Source organism: Oncorhynchus masou, chromosome 30 (genome assembly GCF_036934945.1).
Source record: "Oncorhynchus masou masou isolate Uvic2021 chromosome 30, UVic_Omas_1.1, whole genome shotgun sequence".
Lineage (NCBI taxonomy): Eukaryota > Metazoa > Chordata > Actinopteri > Salmoniformes > Salmonidae > Oncorhynchus > Oncorhynchus masou.
Window position 1 is genome coordinate 37576941 of NC_088241.1, and position 20940 is coordinate 37597880.

The 20940-nt window shown below is 40.3% G+C and overlaps 1 protein-coding gene across 1 annotated transcript in view; it reads left to right on the forward strand.

Annotated features, from left to right (window-relative positions):
• Nucleotides 1-16729, forward strand: part of LOC135523156 (coagulation factor XIII A chain-like) — a 28357-nt gene extending 11628 nt beyond the window's left edge. Inside the window, exons 4-15 of the mRNA XM_064949880.1 lie at nt 480-728; nt 1880-1992; nt 2130-2237; nt 2708-2879; nt 7779-7926; nt 8425-8534; nt 11245-11333; nt 11522-11681; nt 12355-12633; nt 13070-13230; nt 13710-13846; nt 14026-16729. Coding sequence (XP_064805952.1) covers nt 480-728; nt 1880-1992; nt 2130-2237; nt 2708-2879; nt 7779-7926; nt 8425-8534; nt 11245-11333; nt 11522-11681; nt 12355-12633; nt 13070-13230; nt 13710-13846; nt 14026-14167 — 1868 coding nt within the window. The 3' untranslated portion in view covers nt 14168-16729. The remainder of the gene's footprint in view (nt 1-479; nt 729-1879; nt 1993-2129; nt 2238-2707; nt 2880-7778; nt 7927-8424; nt 8535-11244; nt 11334-11521; nt 11682-12354; nt 12634-13069; nt 13231-13709; nt 13847-14025) is intronic.
• The last annotated feature ends 4211 nt before the right edge of the window (nt 16730-20940 follow it).

Below are 20940 nucleotides of genomic sequence, written 5' to 3' on the forward strand. Positions count from 1 at the left end.
GAAATAACTTAAATAAATACAAAACAACAAACGGAACGTGAAAACTAATTACAGCCTATCTGGTGAACACTACACAGAGGCAGGAACAATCACCCACGAAATACAAAGTGAAATCCAGGCTACCTAAATACGGTTCCCAATCAGAGACAACGAGAATCACCTGACTCTGATTGAGAACCGCCTCAGGCAGCCAAGCCTATGCAACACCCCTACTCAGCCGCAATCCCAATAACTACAAAACCCAACACGAAATACAACAACATAAACCCATGTCACACCCTGGCCTGACCAACTAATTAACGAAAACACAAAATACTAAGACTAAGGCGTGACACTACCTGGTACCATTTGTTACCAACTGAGGTTAATTATTTGAATAATGTACCAGAAAGTATTGATTGTTACCACATAACATCATATTAAATACTAAGATAGTTCCTGTGGAAACATGAGTGTCTACATGTCACCTTCTCCCTCAGGTATCGATGCCAACGTGTTGAATGGCACAAAGATCATCATCTCCTTTGACGGCTCACAAACTGGGAATTGGACCGGCCGCATGATACAGCAACAAGGGGATGAGTGCGTGGTGGGCATCACCCCTTCTGCAGACGCCATCATCGGGAAGTACTACACGAGTGTGGCGGTCATCGGGTCCAATGGAATCTCAAGGACACAAAAGGACTCTGGAACAGACTTCTACCTCCTGTTCAACGCCTGGGCGTCCAGTGAGTGGAATCTTTGTGGATTTTTGTTTGTCCTCTTCGGACTGCTTAAGATAAAACATATGCATTATTACACCCCTTACGGGAAACATATATATTTATTTCACACATGGAAAATCACATGAATTCACATGTGACATTCAATGTTAAATCATGTGAGATTGTTTTTTTGGAACACTTAAAGTGATGATATTTCACATGTGGATTTTTACGTGATCCCATAACCTTTCACATGTGGATTCAAATTTTCACGTTAATATTTTACACGAGATTTCACAGGTGATGCCTCTGCAAACAAAAATGTGACGTTTGGATGAATACACAAACAGTGCTTTTAACACACAATGTAAATAATGTCACATATATGATTACATTGTGTATGTTTTTATGGTAATTATTATTCAACATATCCTCACCTGGGATATGAACTCGCAACCTCTTAGTTGAAGGTATTCCAATATTCCTGCTACTCCACCACGTCTGTGTCAATGGCTTATTTAACCTGTATTCCAACAATTTGGACTTGAGTAAATTTAATCTCAGTTTTGTCAAATTAAGAAAAAACACTCAAGAAAAATATTATATTTACAATAATAATTTGTCCCACCAACATAAGACAACTATACAGAAAACCACTCACATCATCAATGATCAGAGAATATTCAGATGGAACTCATGTGCAGAGATGTATTATAGGTAATGAAAGTGTAGAGGAACGCTACAGTACAGACATTGCAGCGCTTGCTCCATAGGGCTAGAGTAGGCCTGGCCATCATGCATTCAGCCTAGCGAGGTCATGTCACTTTAGTCCAGCGATAACTTCAGAAGACATAGGTTCCACAGACGTTAAAAACGCTCAAAACACAGCTGCCGCCAATGTAATGCGCCGTTAGGAGGGTTCAGATAGTGGGACATCACCTGTGTGAACGCAAAGACTTGGACACCAGACAGGGTACGGAGCTCAACAGGACGTGGCTTCCTTCCAGGACATGCGACCACGATCTCAATTAGTTCAAGTGACACAAATTAATGTATAGACACAGGTCAGGCATTAGAAATCAATGATGAACATCCAATTCTCATCTTTACAATTCTTACAAGTCACATCTAAAGTAACAGATGACCAGGCTGCAATTTATTTCTGATTTCTTTAGATGATGAAGTGTACATGCCCAATGAGGAAGAAAGGCAGGAGTATGTGATGAATGAAAATGGCTTCATATATGAGGAAGAATCAGGTGATGGAAGACAATGGTATTATGGTCAGGTACAGTAAAAGACCACACACACTTATCAAATACCTTAATGTCCTGTATACTCTACACACACACTCTACACACACATTTACAGTTGTGTCATTATTGTTCCTTTTTTGAGGCTGGAGGCTATATTTCTCTCTTGTAGTTTGTGGAAGGGATTCTTGATGCCTGTTTACAAATCTTGGATGACTCACACATGCCTCTAGTAAACAGAGGCGATGCTGTCAAAGTCTGCAGGATAGGCTCTGCAATGGTGAGTGATATTTGCAGATAACATAAGCACACTACACAAATTTCAAAATGAGCCCTAGTTTAAGCACTAAGAGCCAAGTGCTTTTCACAACCACAAGACGTACCAAGCATTTAACCTGAACTTCAGTCTACATCCACAGAATGTGATTTGCAGTAGATACTATACATATACAGTACATATTGAATGAGATATTGCCTCACTTGATTATTTTCATATAATATTTCAGGAAAAAGTTTGAAAAAAAGAGTATATTTGTGTCTACATTCAACTGGTAAATGTTAACTGTGATATGAATAAAGGAAACAATTACCCCGGTACCTGGCCTTAATTAAACACTCAATTTCCTTTTGCATGCTTTTACCAACTTACTCTGAACATTTCATTTCAAACTAACCTATCCTTATGCCTGGTGCACTAATCTCTTTTGGGGGGGGGGGTTCTATATATTTTTCCATTCCTTGTGGAACCAGATGAACTCCCAGGATGACCGTGGGGTCTTGGTGGGCAGCTGGAGCGATGACTACTCCCTTGGCACTGCACCAACCTTCTGGATTGGCAGTGACCAGATCCTGCTCCAGTACGTCAACAAAGGGCCCGTCAGCTTCGCCCAGTGCTGGGTCTACGCCGGGACGTTCAACACCTGTGAGTGCCTGATTCAATTCCCTTTTCATTTTCAATGTCCACCCCACAACATAGGTCATGTGTCTTCCAAATGACCTGTGATTTGCACTGAGGGATTGATGGTCAATAGAAAACAGGCCCATCCAGTTATAAACTGCAGTTTTCAACTAAGAAAAGGTTGCCTTTTTTTAGTGGTTAGATCAGCTTTAATATTGCAGATGGATTGTGGTTTCCATCAATTTAATTGTCTGCATCATTTCCAATCTTTCCCGTAACCCTACCATCCCTCCCCTAATTGGAGTAAACTAATGGACAACAACACTTAGGCTTCTACTTCCAGCTTATACATACTATATACATTTTACGGATACAGTATATTTAAAAATAGTTAGCTTTTGATTGTGTAATGAGTATGATGGGAGACAGAGTGCTGGTTTCAAGCGTAGGGTGCAGCAGGTGTTTATTTAGTACAGGGCCACAGGAGGAGGCAGGTAGCATGGTCCAGGGACAGGTAGAAGGTCATATACAGAAAATCCAAAAAGGTAACAGTGCAGGCAGGGAAATAGGCTAATGACGTAGTCCATATGCCATGGAATCGGTACATCAAAAATCGATTTTCAACTATTTTACAATCTATATGGCACAGCTCTAAATGAAATGTATATACTTTTTTATTTATCACCATTTAAATAAAACAACAATTCAGGTCTTTAATGGGGGGTCAACAGACAAATTCCTTACTATCTCCCCCTTCCACTTGCCTCTTCCATTTTTGCGGTAATGCTGCAATTAGTTGGTTGTAATTTTTTGAAGAGCAGACATTTCAATATAATTTTGTTAGCTGCATCTGTGACATGACTCCACTAGTCCCATTTATGATATTATTTACAAAGATTATACAATTTCTAAATATTTGTTCAATTAATAAAAAAATAATCTATTTGCATATTTGAGTTTAACCATAATGTTTGTTGTAATATTTGTTCGGTCTTTTCTGGTGGATTAAATTGAAATTGCTAACAACTTTCTATGGCTTGTTTTAAAAAAATAGCAATATTTTGGAGATGATTTCATTTTCAAATAACCGAAAGCGAGAAGTTGCAATCAGAATAAAGGGGAAAAGGCCATTCTTGAACACGGGGAGAGACATTCTTACTAATTTGCCAGAGAACCAGAATGGATTTAAGTATACTGTAACTTTTGTATGACTGAAGCCTTTAGTTGAATATTGAATAATTTCTGCCCTCTGAATTCATATTCAGTATATAAATATGCCTGTTCAACTTTGTCTGGCTTGCCATATACTTCTTTAAAAACAAGTCACTTGGTGAAGGCAAGGCCATAAGTAAACTGGGATATGACTAAAGAGTTAATCAGGGTGATTTTTCCACAAATAGACAGGTATTTTCCATTCCATGGTAGCAAGACCTTATCTATTTTTGCTAACTTTCTATTAAGATTGATTGTAGTGATGTCACGTATACTCCCTCACCGGCCTCCAGGTCATCAGGCTGCTGATTATCCCGCACACCTGTCACCATTGTTTCGCTCACCTGTGCCTCATGACACTCACCTGGACTCCTTCACCTCCTTGATTACCTTCCCTATATCTGTCACTCCACTTGTTTCTTTCCTTAGGTGTTATTGATTATTTTTCAATTTGGTGTGTTGTTTGTGTTTCATTTTAAGAAGTTATTTGGCCACTTTAGTTGTGATACAGACCTTATCGAAACATATAGGCCTATGGGCTAGGCTACATGATGTGTGCGACTATGATTTGAAAATGTAAAAAAAAAACAGTTGGGCATCATTCACAAGTGATAATATGTAATTCAAAAGCAATAGACACATTTTTACCTTTATTTAACTGGACAAGTCAGTTAATTCAGAACAAATTCCTATTTTAAATTCAGTGGGTTAACTGCCTGTTCAGTGGCAGAACAACAGATTTGTACCTTGTCAGCTCGGGGATTTGAACTTGCAACCTTGTGGTTACTAGTCCAACGCACTACCCACTAGGCTACCCTGTCACCTATAACATTATTCTTGATTTAATCTTGTCTTTACATATACTAAATAATATATGTGTGAAATTTGTTTTGATTTAGAATGGATCACTATCATGCACTGCTCTCGAAACAGGTGCAGCGGGAAAAAATGCAGGTCGTCTATGCACTTATATAGTGAAATGAGGACACTTTTCCTGTGGTTCATTTTCATGCCAGTCAGGTAGGCTATACTCCTTTTGTAAATAGAAGCAATGTGCTTTATATTAGGAAAATATAGTAGGCCTAGCCTATAGAAAGCTGATGGGATCCTCCTCTGTTTTCTCATGCAATTGTATAGCCTATAGAAATGTTGCGCAACATGAGCTCATGGGCTCCCATGAAGTGTTTGAGTAGATTTTCGATGACATTTGCATTGATTTCAGAGTGATTAAAGGGACAATATAGTGCTGAATACCAGGCAGTTTGCATGTTTGGTAGGCTACTAATGATCATCAGCAGCATCAGAGCTTAGAGAGGCCTAATTACCGTGACTAAACTGTCACGTGGAATTTGACTGCCTTCATGACTCATGAACACCGGTGTGGCAGTAATATGGTCACTGTGACAGCCCTCGTCCGACCATATTCTGTCCGCTATCAACACTTTTTAAACTTTTGCCAGTGAGAATGACATAAGAAAGTAGTCAAGACGAATAACTTGATTGAGCCTCAGCCATGTTATCTCACTAGGTCAGGATATTTAAGCTTCCATATATCCACTCGTTCCAATACAGTGCATTTTGAAAGTATTCAGACCCCGTGACTTTTTCCACATTTAGTTACGTTACACCCTTATTCTAAAATGGATTACATAGTTTTTTCCCCTTATCAATCTACAAACAATACCCCATAATGACAAAGCAAAAACATTATTTAAAAAAAAATCTTAACAAATGTATAAAAACATTTGTTAAAATAATAAAACATATACATAAGTATTCAGGCCCTTTACTCAGTACTTACTCAGATGAGGAGCGTTGCTGCACAGCAATTTTCAAGTCTCTCCAGAGATGTTCGATCGGGTTCAATTCCAGGCTATGGCTGGGCCACTCAAAGACATAGAGACTTGTCCCGAAGCCACTCCTGAGTTGTCTTGGCTGTGTGCTTAAGGTCGTTGTAGTTAAACATTAAAAGAGTTATAATTTTTTAGGTAAAGCTACACAAAATATATTCACATCACCAAATAATTGTTAAAACACTGTTTTGCAATGAAGGTCGACAGTAGCCCTAGCAGCACTCTGAATGGTAGCACCATGGCACAGCTAGCTTCCGTCCTCCTCTTTGTACATTGACTTCGATGCAAAATCTAGGAGGCTCGTGGTTTTCACCACCTTCCATAGACTTAAACAGTAATAATGACAGCATCTGTAGGACGTCCTCCAACCTATCAGAGGCCTATCAGAGAACAGGCATGTAGTCCACCCATCAAAAAATCACAGAATAATCTAGTTCTAAAAGCGTAAGCTACAGCTAGCTAGCACTGCAGTGCTAATGTGGCGGGTAGTTGACTCAGAGAGAGAAAAACAATAGTTGAACAGTTTTGAACAAATTTATTTTATTTCTTCCAACATGAAGAAGAAGCAAGAGAGAGAGAGAGCTTTATTTGGTTGTATTGTTTCTTTACTTTCACCTTCCCTTGGCTAGCAAATGCAGCTAGCTAGTTTAGCCTACTCATACACCCGGCTCAAACAGAGAGGGATGCTATGTTAGCTAGTTGGCTATGGCTTACGAATGCTGGCTATGGCTATCCAACACAACTCTTTTGGTATTATCAATTTATTGCCACCGGAGTCCGCTGGTGTAACTGCTAAACTGCTTTCTGACTGTACACTGTACTGCATGATTTTAGAGGGTTTACTAATGCGTTAATTCTATTAGTTCTAGTTGACTATGACATGACAACTACAGTATGCAGGCTGTGTATAGAGGTTAGCGATCGTGATATGGTTTTCCTTCTGAACGTTTTTTTGCCTGGTCACAGACAGCTGATGTATTGTGCACAAGGGAAGGGAAAAGGTGAGAGGAGGAGAGCGTGTAGATAGTTACGAGAATGTACTATATATACAACGAGCAAAGTGATCATCCTGTTTTTATCTGGCTGCTATGAGAGTGAACTGTTTGCATGTGATAAGAGGTGTATTCATTCCTCTGATTCTGTTGAGAAACATTTCTGAAACGGAACAAAACGGGGCAAAACATATTACACCCTAGATCAGCTAGATGCTGAGTGTGCAAGGTGGTATTGAATGTGTCACTGTCTGTCACCTTGATTACTCAAAATTCTCCCGACCTGTGCACCTACGTTGCAAACTTTCATTCATAGGCTAGGTTGTAGGAACCTCATGATGGGTACAGGGAACATTTTTGTATCATGTAGTAGCCTAAACCTACCGCTGTTACATTGAGCTTGGTGAATAGAATATGAATGACAGTCATCCAATATGCTGTAATAGAAATAAGGCCATGCTCATCAGAGAAAATATCATCCTACATCATCTTAAATGGCACTGACAGCCACTGCTGTAGATGCTAATGCTAAGCCATAGCTCAAAACACAAATCCCGGTTTTCTGACTAGCCTGGAGCATAGGCCACTTTCTAGGTATGCATGAGATGTAGAAAATGTGTAATTAAGTTGACTAGTCCTATTAGCAGATAAAAATAGGTAGCAGTTTCCTCAGACAAGGCCCGCTGCTGTGCAAGTAAAACACACTTCTGAAAGTTATATTCATAAATCTACTCTAATCAATTGATTGAATACATTTAATGTATTATTTAAACATTTATTAATGTTCACAATTGCATGTTAATTAATATATGCTTATTTTGAAGTATTGCCTAGTCTCTTTAATGGTGTCCCCTCCCCTGCCCCAGTTCTGCGGTGTCTGGGCATCCCTGCCAGGGTGATCACCAACTTCAACTCCTCCCACGACAACACAGGGAACATAATCACAGATCTTGTCTTCAACTCAGTGGGAAATCAGCTTGAACTGAACGAGCGCCTTACTAGAGACTCAATCTGGTAGGTATATTTCTGCTTATCCATTTGTATTGAATGAAAATGAAATCCCAGAACGTAGGTTTCTATAATTCTATCTTTCAATGTATGTACTGTAAAAACAGTCATAGCATGGTGGGGGGTGAAATGGGCTAGATGTCCCTGTTATCTTTAAATCAATGTGCTTCAAGAAGAAAATGAGTGTGCAGGATCCCAGATAGTATATCTGAGTGGTGAAGGATGACAGATAGTGTACCTGAGTGGTGCAGGATGCCAGATAGTGTTCCTGGTGGGTGCAGGATGCCAGATAGTGTTCCTGATGGGTGCAGGATGCCCGATAGTGTTCCTGATGGGTGCAGGATGCCAGATAGTGTTCCTGAGTGGTGCAGGATGCTAGATAGTGTTCCTGATGGGTGCAGGATGCCAGGTAGTGTTCCTGATGGGTGCAGGATGCCAGATAGTGTTCCTGATGGGTGCAGGATGCCAGATAGTGTTATTGAGAGATGTGCATTGTCTCCACAGGAACTACCACTGCTGGAATGAGGCTTACTTGTCCAGACTTGACCTCCCTGCAGTCCAGAACTTTGGTGGCTGGCAGGTGGTGGATTCCACCCCACAGGAAACCAGTGATGGTAAGAGAGAAATTAGGATAATGGGAGAGACCTAATTTTCACTTCATTTTGTATGCTTAGAATGGGCTTCAAAATTGCATAATGAAATTAATGAAAACACAGCCATTTAAGATAGTGTGTTCTATGATAATTTGCACCCTTGATAACCGCTAGGCTAAATAAATACAATTACTGAGCTATATTCTATGCAATAACATGACACTATTTTATACTAATACAATTGCTCAGCGAAAGAGATTTTGTTTTACAAGTAATACAAAACGATCTAAAAAAAGATAGGGGTCAAAATGATTGGCATCCCTGTTTTCAATAGTCCAGCACCCTCCCATTGAGAGGATAACGACTCTGAGCCTTTTTCTTCAATGTTTTATGAGATTGGAGAACAAACACGTTAGGAGTGATATTAGACCATCGTTCCTCGATAACGAATCTCTCCAGATCCTTGATGTCTTTAGTCTGCACTTATGGACTGCCCTCTTCAACTCAAACAACAGGTTGATTTTGTACTCAATTAACCATTTGTTTGTGGATTTTGATCAGTGCTTGGGGTTATTGTCTTGCTGGAAGGTCCACTTGCAGCCAAGTGTCAGCCTCATGGCAGAAGCAACCAGGTTTTTGGATAAAATATCCTGGTACTTGGTAAAGTCCATGATGCCATTAACCTTAAAGGCCCCAAGACCAATGGAAGCAAAATAGTCCCAAAACATCAAAGGTCCACCACCTTTATTTACCATAGGTATGAGGTACTTTTATGCATATGCTTCTGTTTTTCAACACCAAGCCCACCACTGGTGCGCGTGGCCAAAGAGCTTCATTTTCATGTCATCTGACCATAGCGCTGTTTCCAATCCATGTGCCAATGCCATTTATTAAACTCTAGGTGATGCTACAGTATGGTCAGATAACATGAAAATAGAGCTAGTTTTTTCTCTTTCTCTAAGCAATTGTATTAGTATAATAGAACATATATATATTTATACAATATACAGTAGCTCAGTATTTGTATTAGAATAATTTATTCTATACAGTGTTTTTTGCTCATCTTTATCAAGGGTGCCAATAATTATTGACCTCGCTGTATATTTTTCTACATTTGCATTTTTTCATCTGAAATTAATGTTCTTGGGCCCTTTCTATGTTTATGTCTGTTCTCATACTTTTAAAACATTTACTTTAGAATGTGCTTTGCTCCAAAACAAGATACCCAACACACTTGTTTCATATATCTAGAGCCATGTGTTTAGAGAGTTGGGACATTGAGGTTTCTGCATTGCGACGCCTTCCCATAGCACTACAATATTCTATGGCAGCCATGTTAGCTCCCGAATGAGCATTATGTAATAGGTGTAGAGCTGGTTGATGCTTCCAGTGATGGTGAGAGGGATGACAGTGTCAAACAACTTGTGCTCCTTCTCTCTGCAAGTCAGCTGCTACACAGGGACTATCAGCCGAGATGTATTGCGTCTCCCTGAATTCTGCTGCTGGCGTCTGTGCTCTCTTTCAGAGGAAAGCTGGTCTGTAGACCTTACAGGGCACACAGTCATCCACAAGGAAACCTTTTTCCACCATTATGGCCATCGCTGGTTTCAGCAGAGAAACGATGTCGGACTGCTTCAGGATCTCCTCACTGACAGAGCCTCCATATGGGGCTGAAACAAAGAAATGTGTTAAGAAAGTTGCCCCATGTTGTCACGATGCAGCTCACAGTCCGCTGGTGGATGTTGAATCTGTGGGACAGATCCCTCTGTTTCAGACCTCGTGAAAGATGAAAGTCATGAAAAGGAAACACTTGTCTGTGGGCTGCAGAGATTGTGACTGATGGAGAAAAAAATGATTAAGATGCATTACTATGCAAAATTATAACTAAAATTATCAGCCTTTCAGATTGCAGATAAATATGGTAATTCCAAATCAGAATTACAGCATCACCTCTGTTTGCTAGAGATATTTGTGAGTCATCAGTGTCCAAAAAAGGAGTCTCTGCCAAAGGTTGTGGGTCAACCAGCAGGACACCAACCTAAAACACACACCAGAAAGCACCCAGGAATGGTTCAAGAAGAAAAGCTGGACTATTTTGGAGTGGCCAGTGTTGAGTCAAGATCTGAATCCCATCAAAAATCTATGGCGAGAACTGAAAACAGCAGTTGGTGGAATGCATCCCTAAAATATTGCGGAATTGGAGCAGTTTCCAGCAGATTGAGGAATCCAGTAAAAGATGCAGCAAGCTCATTAATGGCTACAAGAAGCATTTGTTGGCAGTTATCTTGGCCAAAACCTCTGCATCCAGGTAGCTCTTAGGTGCTAATCATTTTGTCCATGTCATTTCACCAAATATTTTTTTAATTTAAACTTAAATTGGGAATTATTTATAAAAAACTATAAGGGTGCCAATATATTACGCTGCAATTGTACATGCAATTCTTAAAAGTAATAAAATGGCTCTGAAAAGCATTGATTGCATCTTGAAAATGTACCAATGCCCTGATAATTAATACAATCCGTTTCCAAATGCATTGCTGTGTATTCTCCAAAAATGCTAGCCAATATATTCTAGACAATGCTAAATAACCAGCTAACAAAATATCAAAACCGTTTGGATGAAATAACAGCACCCTAGGGAAGTCGTAAATAAGAAAACATTTAGAAACGTGAACTATCCCTTGTAAAGTCAAATAGACATGGTCATGGGTTGTTGATATTGTTTTTGCAGGATATTACCGCTGTGGACCTTGCTCTGTCAAAGCCATCAAGGAAGGAATGCTTGGCTATCAATTTGATGCCCCGTTTGTGTTTGCTGAGGTAAAACAATATGATTTCTTTATGCTTGACCAGTAACACTCTGTTGAATGTTCAGCCATAATGACTTCATCGTCACTCTATGCCATGATGAAGCATAACACAGTTATGCTTTATAACTTGCAATACATCTTATTTAATTAAAATCAATCATCATCATATTCACATTTATCTCTTTCTTTTAACCTCAGGTGAATAGCGACGTTTACAAATACAAGCTAAACTCACAAACTGGGAAAACTGAGTTACTAAGCGTAGACACAACTCATGTCGGCATGAAACTCCTGACAAAGTCCATTGGTGAGACCAATGAGCCAATGGACATTACAGAGACATACAAATACCCAGAAGGTATGTGGCACCTCGACAATGGAGTAGGCTGGCAAGGGTGCAACTGCATGTTTAAAGTTAGTTATTGGCAGTTTGCAAAGTGTCTCATGAAACTAATGCAACAAGAATGAAGTATAGAAATGACTTTGCTATTACTGCTTTTCAAATTACTTTGCAAAAATATAAACGTAACATGCAACAATTTCAACGATTTTACTGAGTTACAGTTCATATAAGGTAATCAGTCAACTTAAATAAATGTTTTTGGCCCTAATCTATGGATTTCAAATGACTGGACAGGAGTGCAGACATTGGTGGGCCTGGGACGGCATAGGCCAACCCTTTCGGGCACCTGGGCCCACTCACTGGGGAGCCAGAACCAGCCAATCAGAATGAGTTTTTCCCCACAAAAGAGCTCTATTACAGACAGAAATACTCCTCAGTTTCATCAGCTGTCAGGGTGGCTGGCCTCAGAAGAAGCCAGATGTGGAGGTCCCCAGCTGTACAGTATATACAGTATATTCCTATAGGTGAAATAAAATTGCAGTCCCACTCCTTAAAAAAGTCCCACTCCTTGCTGCAGCGATCTATGATATATATGTGTTCCGAAGAGAGCGGTTTAGATCAGTAGACCACCCGAGGACACCAGTCCCATGTTAACTTTATTCCCGTCCAACTCCCCCCACACACACAGGCAGTAGTAAAGATGAGGAGACCATGAAGAATGCAGAGAGAACCTACAAGACGCGTTTGCAATATGACGATGAGCAGGGCGTGGCGATGATGCTGGAGATCCCGGAGGAGCGTGTGAAGATTGGCCAGAACTTCCAGATGGCTGTGGTCTTCAGGAACCTGAGTGAATACACACGCACCATCCATGGCTTCCTGGTCGGCTCCACGATCTACTACACCAACATCCAAAAGGCTCAGTTCAAGCAGTTGACCTTTGACGTCACTCTGAAACCCAGGGAGAGTGAGTAGAAACCAGGGTGATCCTTTACATACATACTGTACTGTAGGTCTTTTTGGGCTTGTCTCCATGTATCACAACTTTGTATGATAGTCCTGCAAAGCTTTCAGACCCCTCCTCTGAAATAAAATCCTCAACAGTTTATAGAAAATGCTTTGCAGTCCTTTTACAGCTTTATGGCAACATCCTGTTTCAGCAGGTGTGTGTATGTATTGTATTGTAAGAGAACGTGAGGTAACGATGGGATACTCTCTAGTACTTACCTCAAAAGACTTTACAGGTAATAACCTGGTAACAAATGGTAAACAATGGTGAATCCCAAATAATCCAAATATGAATTATCAGGTAATAATTATAAAAGTTATGTTCTGCCAAAGATGCTCCTGTTGTTGATTGAATTTGTTTCATTGTCAAAACTCTGTCTCCCTAAAACCAACAGCGTCGAGGGTACAGGTGGGCGTGCTGGCCCAGAATTACATGCCCAAGCTGGGTTGCCAATCCAACCTCCGCTTTGTGGTGACGGCTAAGAGCATGGAGAACAACCAGGACATGACGGCCATACAGATAGTGAACATGAAAGGCCCCGAGTTGGCCTTTGCGGTGGGTCTGGAAGTTTCATTAGTCCTCTTTATTAGAATGTATTTCCTTAGTCCTTTAAAGGGATAGTTCACCCAAATAAAAAAATGACATCTTGGTTTCCTTACCCTGTCAGCAGTCATTTGGTCACAGTGACCAGGTACACAAAACTAAATCATGGATTGCTCTCTTACGTTGTCCATAGACTGCTGACATGGTAAGGAAAACTGTCATTTTGTAATTTGAGTGAACTATCCTTTAAAGTGTTCCGTAAAAGTATATATGAAATTTATTTAGTTTTTCCCCAAGAGCTAATGTTGTAGTATACCCAATTAAAGCCTTATTTGTGCTGCTGGAGTGCTGCATCTCTCCTCGCCTTTGATAAAGCAGCCATTCCGAAAAACATCCATGCTCCCAACGCAGGGGAGTTGATAATCCCTAAATTATTCTAATGTCTTATATCACCATAGATTGTTGTAAATGGACCATCTCTATTTGAACAGATGAGTGGACCAGCGAAGGTGAACCAGGAGTTATTTGTGAAGTTGGAGTTCACCAACCCGTTCCCATTCAGCCTGCATGACGTGAGGATGGCCATACAAGGGCATAATTTCATCTCATACCGGGAAAAGTTGTACAGGTGAGAGGATTTACAACTCCAAGTCCTCACATCATGAGGATTTTCACACTTACATTAGTCTCACATTCACAAAAACAGATCCAATGTAGTCTGGTTAGTTAATCTGTGTGTGTGTGTGTGTGTGTGTGTGTGTGTGTGTGTGTGTGTGTGTGTGTGTGTGTGTGTGTGTGTGTGTGTAGTGAGATCTCTACCGGCGCCTCCATCACCTGGATAGAGTCCTGTGTCCCTACGAGGTCTGGGAATACAATGATCTATGCTGTCCTGGACTGCTCAGTCCTTGGGAATGTGCAAGGCAATTGGGCCGTCGGCGTCCAGGCCTGAGCATCGCCCAGGAAGCCCTTCCCACCTGCTAATCGCCTGCCATCGACCGGAGAACCATGGACGAATAGAGGCTCTTGTGTAGATTTGAAAGGATTTGATTGCTGGATATTCAATTCCATCTAGCTTATGAGAAGCTGAGGGCGAGCAAATAACATACCCCTTACGGAAAAAACACATGATTCACAGGTGAAATTTCCTCCTGGGAAATCATGTGAAACCATGTTTTTTTCTTTAGAACACTGAAGTTTACATGTGGATTTTACATGTGATCACATAACCTTTCACATGAATATTTTTCAAATGAGATTCCACAGATGATGCCCTGCAAACAAAATTGAGTCGTTAGGATACACACAAACAGAGCTTTTAACATACATTGTTTTCAATGTACATTTTTGACATACATAATTACATTGTGTATGTTTATTTATACAGTAATTATTATTCAACATGTCCTCAGCTGGGTTTTGAACTCACAAACTCGATTACAGTGTCGATTACAGATTGAACCTGTATTCCTACACTTTAGGTTTAAGTAAAGTAAATATCAGCTTTGTTAAAAATACACTATTATAAAAAACAATTATAGTTATCATAGTGATTCAGGAGTAACATTAAAACAGAATAATATCCCCCACAAACAGTAGACAACTATTCAGAAAACTATACTTATTCTGAAATAACTGTATGAAATCTATGGGGAGAGAATAATAAGATGAACTAAAATAGAAGTGCAGATGGCACTCTTTTGCTAAGTGCAGACATGAATTATAGATAATGAATGTGTATAGGAATGCTATAGACGTTGATGGGCAGCAGAAAGATCAGCGTAACCCAGAAGTTGTCAATTCTAATCCCAGGTGGGGTCATATTGAAAAGTCACTACTAAGTGATCATGTCAAATGTAATCATGTTGTCATTGATTAAATATTTGTACACTATTTTAGCTGAATAGTATACCAGTTACTTTAAAACCCACAAGTCATTTGATTCCCTTACACAAAAAGACATGCAAAATCGCATTGTTGAGCTGAAATTTTCACAAAAGAAAAATCACAAAAAAAAGGGACTTGAGGTCAGTTCTTCACATATGAAACCACATGTTCACATGTATTCAATTTAAAGTTCACATGTTAAAATATGTGTAACATTAACATGTTTTCACCTCACATGTGAAATTTGTTTTTCACATGTGAAAACGTTCACATAGGAACATCTAACTCTCAAATGTGTAGTTTCATGGTATCGTACATAGACATTTTGCATCCCCATGTTGTCACATTTATTTCACGAGATCATGTTTTCACATGTGTAGGTTCATGTTATCAGATGCTTTTACATGTTGTCACAGATGTTATCACATGTGAAATGTATGTGATTTTTCTGTAAGGGATTGCTTACACCGATAAGATTTGTTACAGAAATGCCTAGGGGCTAGGAGTTCATTTGGAATTGGGCAGAAGAGGGAGGGCTAAACCGCAATAAGCGCATCAGTTTATCTTATTATTTCCTCTGCAATGCCAAATATCAATCAAATCAATGTATTTTCAGGCATTGGTGACACTTAAAGTTGAAGGGCACCTACATAAGGACTTCATCACACATTCAATAGCAATATATGCTACATTCATAATCAGTAGAACTGCAAGCTGACTTCATTTAACTAGGCAAGTAAGTTAAGAACACATTTTTATCTACACTGACGGCCTACCCCGGGCCAAACCCGGACGATGCTGGGCCAATTGTGCGCCATCCTATGGGACTCCCAATCACGGGCAGATGTGATACAGCCTGGATACGAACCAGAGACTGTAGTGACGCCTCTTGCACCGAGATGCAGTGCCTTAGACCACTGTGACTTCTTTGATATGTCAGAGTATCATCACTTGCATGTCGACTCTAAACATCCTGTGTAAACTTGCAGTTGTTGACATAGTTTTTTCATAAAAGTTAACCCTTCACAAGTGTTTCCAAAGACTCTCGGACTAAAAACTTTAAAAAGTTATGATCCATATGAATATGATGGATAGAGTTTTTTTATGTGTTCTAATTAGATTACATTTATATATCAGGGATTTAATTTGGTTTCGAATCAGCCGACTCAGATTCGGTTTCTGTTATTATCTTACATACCTTTGCTGACTGTAAATGTCTCATACAATCGTGACCTTCAATCTAATCAACGGTCCAGTGTTATCTGTAGTAGATTTTAATTAAGCAGTAAAGGTATCGCATTTAAAGAAGCTATGTGTATTTGGGAAACAACATGAAAAATGTTTCTTTAGACTGAGATTTTGGTTGCAAAAACGTTGCACATCACCCACCTATTATCCGTATATAAATAATTTAATTGTATGACGTAAAAAAATAAAAGATCACAATGTAAAGCCGTATGTGGGAACCATTCCTCAGTTATTTTGTTTGATAGTTTTATGTATAACCAGTTTTATTGGAAAACAGTCATTTTTTGGCTTTGCATCAAACAAAATCTTTTCATTTCACTGCCATTTACTGTTTTTAACATTTCAGCTGTGCACTGCTTTTGATTAACAATAAAAATCATTTTCAAAATCAATACTGTTGTCACACCATTATATTTTTTGTATCATTTAGTATTTAAAAAAAATTCCGGTGGAGTGGGATAAAGTTAACAGGCCACCCTTAACTGCCAATATCATTGTTATGTTCACTGGTCCCATTTCATGAAAAAATTCTAACACACCTTACAACCCCGCCAACCTTTTTATGACCAAAAAAAACAGGCTTGCACAAAGTGCTAGAAAACATGCAGACCATCAACTAGACACAGGTTCCATATTAACCACTGTAAATGAATGAGGAAGCGCAAGAAATGTATCTATTCATTCAAATAAGTGCAATAATAGCTAACTTTTACTTCAGTCTTAGATCAGTAACATTATAGCAGACTGGGATGACATCCTATAAGACAGTGTTCATCAGTCTCTGATGTTCCAGGAACAGGTTTTATATCGATGGTTCCAGATGATACCTTTATTTTACCAGGGAAGACATATTGAGACCTAGATCTCTATTTCAAATGTGCTCTGCAAACCACAACACAATTGACACGTTATACACAAAGTATAAATACAGTGCATTCTGAAAGTATTCAGACCCCTTCACTTTTTATACATTTTGTTATTCTAAAAAGGATTAAAGACATTTTCTCCTCATTAATCTACACACAATACCCCATAATGACAAAGTGAAAACAGGTTAATATACATTTTGAGAAATGTATAAAAATAAATAAACAGAAATACTTTATTTACATACAGTTGAAGTAGGAAGTTGACTTGCCCTTAGGTTGCTGTCAACAAATTTGCTTTTCAACCACTCCACAAATTTCTTGTTAACAAACTATAGTTTTAGCAAGTCGGTTATGACATGTACTTTGTGCATGACACAAGTAATTTTTCCAACAATTGTTTACAGATGGATTATGTCACTTATAATTCACTGTATCACAATTCCAGTGGGTCAGAAGTACACTAAGTTGACTGTGCCTTTAAACAGCTTGCAAATTCCAGAAAATGATGTCATGGCTTGAGAAGCTTCTGATAGGCTAATTGGCATCATTTGAGTATATTGGAGGTGTACCTGTGGATGTATTTCAAGGCCTACCTTCAAACTCAGTCCCTCTTTGCTTGACATCATGGGAACATCCAAAGAAATCAGCCAAGACCTGCACAAGTCTAGTTCATCCTTGGGAGCAATTTCCAAATATCTGAAGATACCACGTTCATCTGAACAAACAATAGTATGCAAGTATAAACACCATGTGACCACGCAGCCGTCATACCGCTCAGGAAGGAGACATGTTCTGTCTCCTAGAGATGAACGTACTTTGGTGCGAAAAGTGCAAGTCAATCCAGCATCTTGTATCTATATCCACAGTAAAACGAGTCCTGTATCGACATAACCTGAAAGGCCGCTCAGCAATGAAGAAGCAACTGCTCCAAAACCGCAATAAAAAAGTCAGACGACGGTTTGAACTGCACATGGAGACAACGATTGTACTTTTTGGAGAAATGTCCTCTGGTCTGATGAAACAAAAGTACAACTGTTTGGCCATAATGACCATTGTTACGTTTGGAGGAAAAAAGGGGATTATTGCAAGCCGAAGAACACAATCCCAACCGTGAAGCACCGGGGTGCCAGCATCATGTTGTAGGGCTGCTTTGCTGCAGGAGGTACTGGTGCACTTCACAAAATAGATGGCATCATGAGGGAGGGAAATTATGTGGATATATTGAATTAACATCTCAAGCAATCAGTCAGGAAGTTAAAGCTTGGACGCAAATGGGTCTTCCAAATGGACAATGACCCCAAGAATACTTCCAAAGTTGTGACAAAATAGTTTAAGTACAACAAAGTCAAGGTATTGGAGTGGCCATCACAAAGCCCTGACCTCAATCCTAGAAAGTATAGAACATTTGTGGGCAGATCTAAAAAAGTGTGTGCGAGCAAGGGGGCCTACAAACCTGACTCAGTTACACCAGCTCTGTCAAGAGGAATGGGCCAAGATTCACCCAACTTATTGTGGGAAGCTTGTGGAAGGCTACCTGAAATGTTTGACCCAAGTTAAACAATTTAAAGGCAATGCTACCAAATACTAATTGAGTGTATGTAAACTTCCGACCCACTGGAAATGTAATGAAATAAATAAAAGCTGAAATAAATCACTCTCTCTATTATTCTGACATTTCACATTCTGTAAATGTGGTGGTGATCTTAACAGATCGAAGACAGGGAATTTTTACTAGGATGTCAGGAATGATGAAAAACAGCGTTTAAATGTACTTGGCGAAGGTGTTTGTAAACTTCCTACTTCAACTGTAAGTATTCAGACTCTTTGCTTTGAAACTCAAAATTGAGCTCAGGTGCATCCTGTTATGGTCCCACAGTTGACAGTGCATGTCAGAGCAAAAACCAAGCCATGAGGTTGAAGAAAGTGTCCATAGAGGTCCGAGACAGGATTGTGTGGAAGCACAGATCTGGGGAAGGGTACCAAAACATTTCTGGAGCATTGAAGGTCCCCAAGAACACAGTGGCCTCCATCATTCTTAAATTGAAGAAGTTTGGACCCACCAAGACTCCTCCTAGAGCTGATTGCCCGGCCAAACTGAGCAATCGGGAGAGAAGGCCCATGGACAGGGCAGTGACCTAGAACCCAATGGTCACTCTGACAGAGCTCCAGAGTCCATCTGTGGAGATGGGAGATCCTTCCAGAAGGACAACCATCTCGGCACCACCACCAATCAGGCCTTCATGGTAGAGTGGCCAGACGGAAGCTAATCCTCAGTAAAAGGCACATGACAGCCCGCTTGAGGTTTGCTAAAAGGCGCCTAAAGACTTTCAGACCATGAGAAACAAGATTCTCTGATCTGATGAAACCAAGATTGAACTCTTTGGCTTGAATGCCAAGGTTCACGCTTGGAGGAAACCTGGCACCATCCCTACGGTAAAGCATGCTGGTGGCAGCATCATGCTGTGAAAATATTTTTCAGCGGCAGGGACTGGGAGACTAGTCAGGATTGAGGGAAAGATGGATGGTGTAAAGTATGGAGAGATCCTTGATGAAAACCTGCTCCAGAGCACACAGGACCTCAGACTTGGGCGAAGGTTCACCTTCCAACAGGACAACGACCCTAAGCACAAAACCAAGACAACGCAGAAGTGGCTTCGGGACAAGTTTCTGAATGTCCTTGAGTGGCCCAGCCAGAGCCCAGAATTGAACCCGATCGAACATCTCTGGAGAGACCTGAAAATGGTCGTGCAGCAACGCTCCAGAGGATTTGCAAAAAATGGGATAAACTCACTAAATACAGGTATGCCAAGCTTGTTCTGTCATACCCAAGAAGACTCGATGCTATAATCACTGCCCAAGGGTCTTCAACAAAGTACTGAGTAAATAACATGAAAAAGGCAAATTTCTTCAGCCTCCAGAGGTTGAAGAGGCACTGTTGCGCCTTCTTCACCACACAGTCTGTGTGGGTGAATCATTTGAGATCGTCAGTGATGTGTACGCCGAGGAACGTGAAGTTTTCCACCTTCTCTACTGCGGTTCCGTCAATGTGAATAGGGGTGTGCTCCCTCTGCTGTTTCCTGAAGTCCACAATCAGCTCCTTCGTTTTGTTGACGTTGAGGGAAAGATTATTTTCCTGGCACCACTCCGCCATGGACCTTACCTCCTCCCTGTGGGCTGTCTTGTCATTGTTGGTAATCAGGCCTACTGATGTCTGCAAACTATATGATTTGAGTTGGAGGTATGCGTGCCCACGCAGTCACGGGTGTACACGAGGGGGCTGAGCACACACCCTTGTGGGGCCCCTGCCCTGTGTTGGAGGTGTTGTTTCCTTCACTTCCTGGGGGTGGCTTGTTAGGAAGTCCAGGACCCAGTTGCACAGGGCGGTGTTCAGACCCACGGCTCCAAGCTAAATGATGAGCTTGGAGGGTACTATGGTGTTGAAGGCTAAGCTATAGTTAATGATCAGCGTTCTGACATAGGTATTCCTCTTGTCCAGATAGGATAAGGCAGTGTGCAGTGCAATTGCATCGTCTGTGGATCTATTAGGGTGGTAAGCAAATAGAAATGGTCTAGGGTGTCAGGTAAGGTAGAGGTGATATCATCCTCGACTAGCCTGCCAAAGCACTTCATGATGACAGCAGTGAGTGCTATGGATAGTAATTTAGTTCAGTTACCTTTGCTTTCTTGAGTCCTGGAAAAATTGTGGACATCTTGAAGCAAG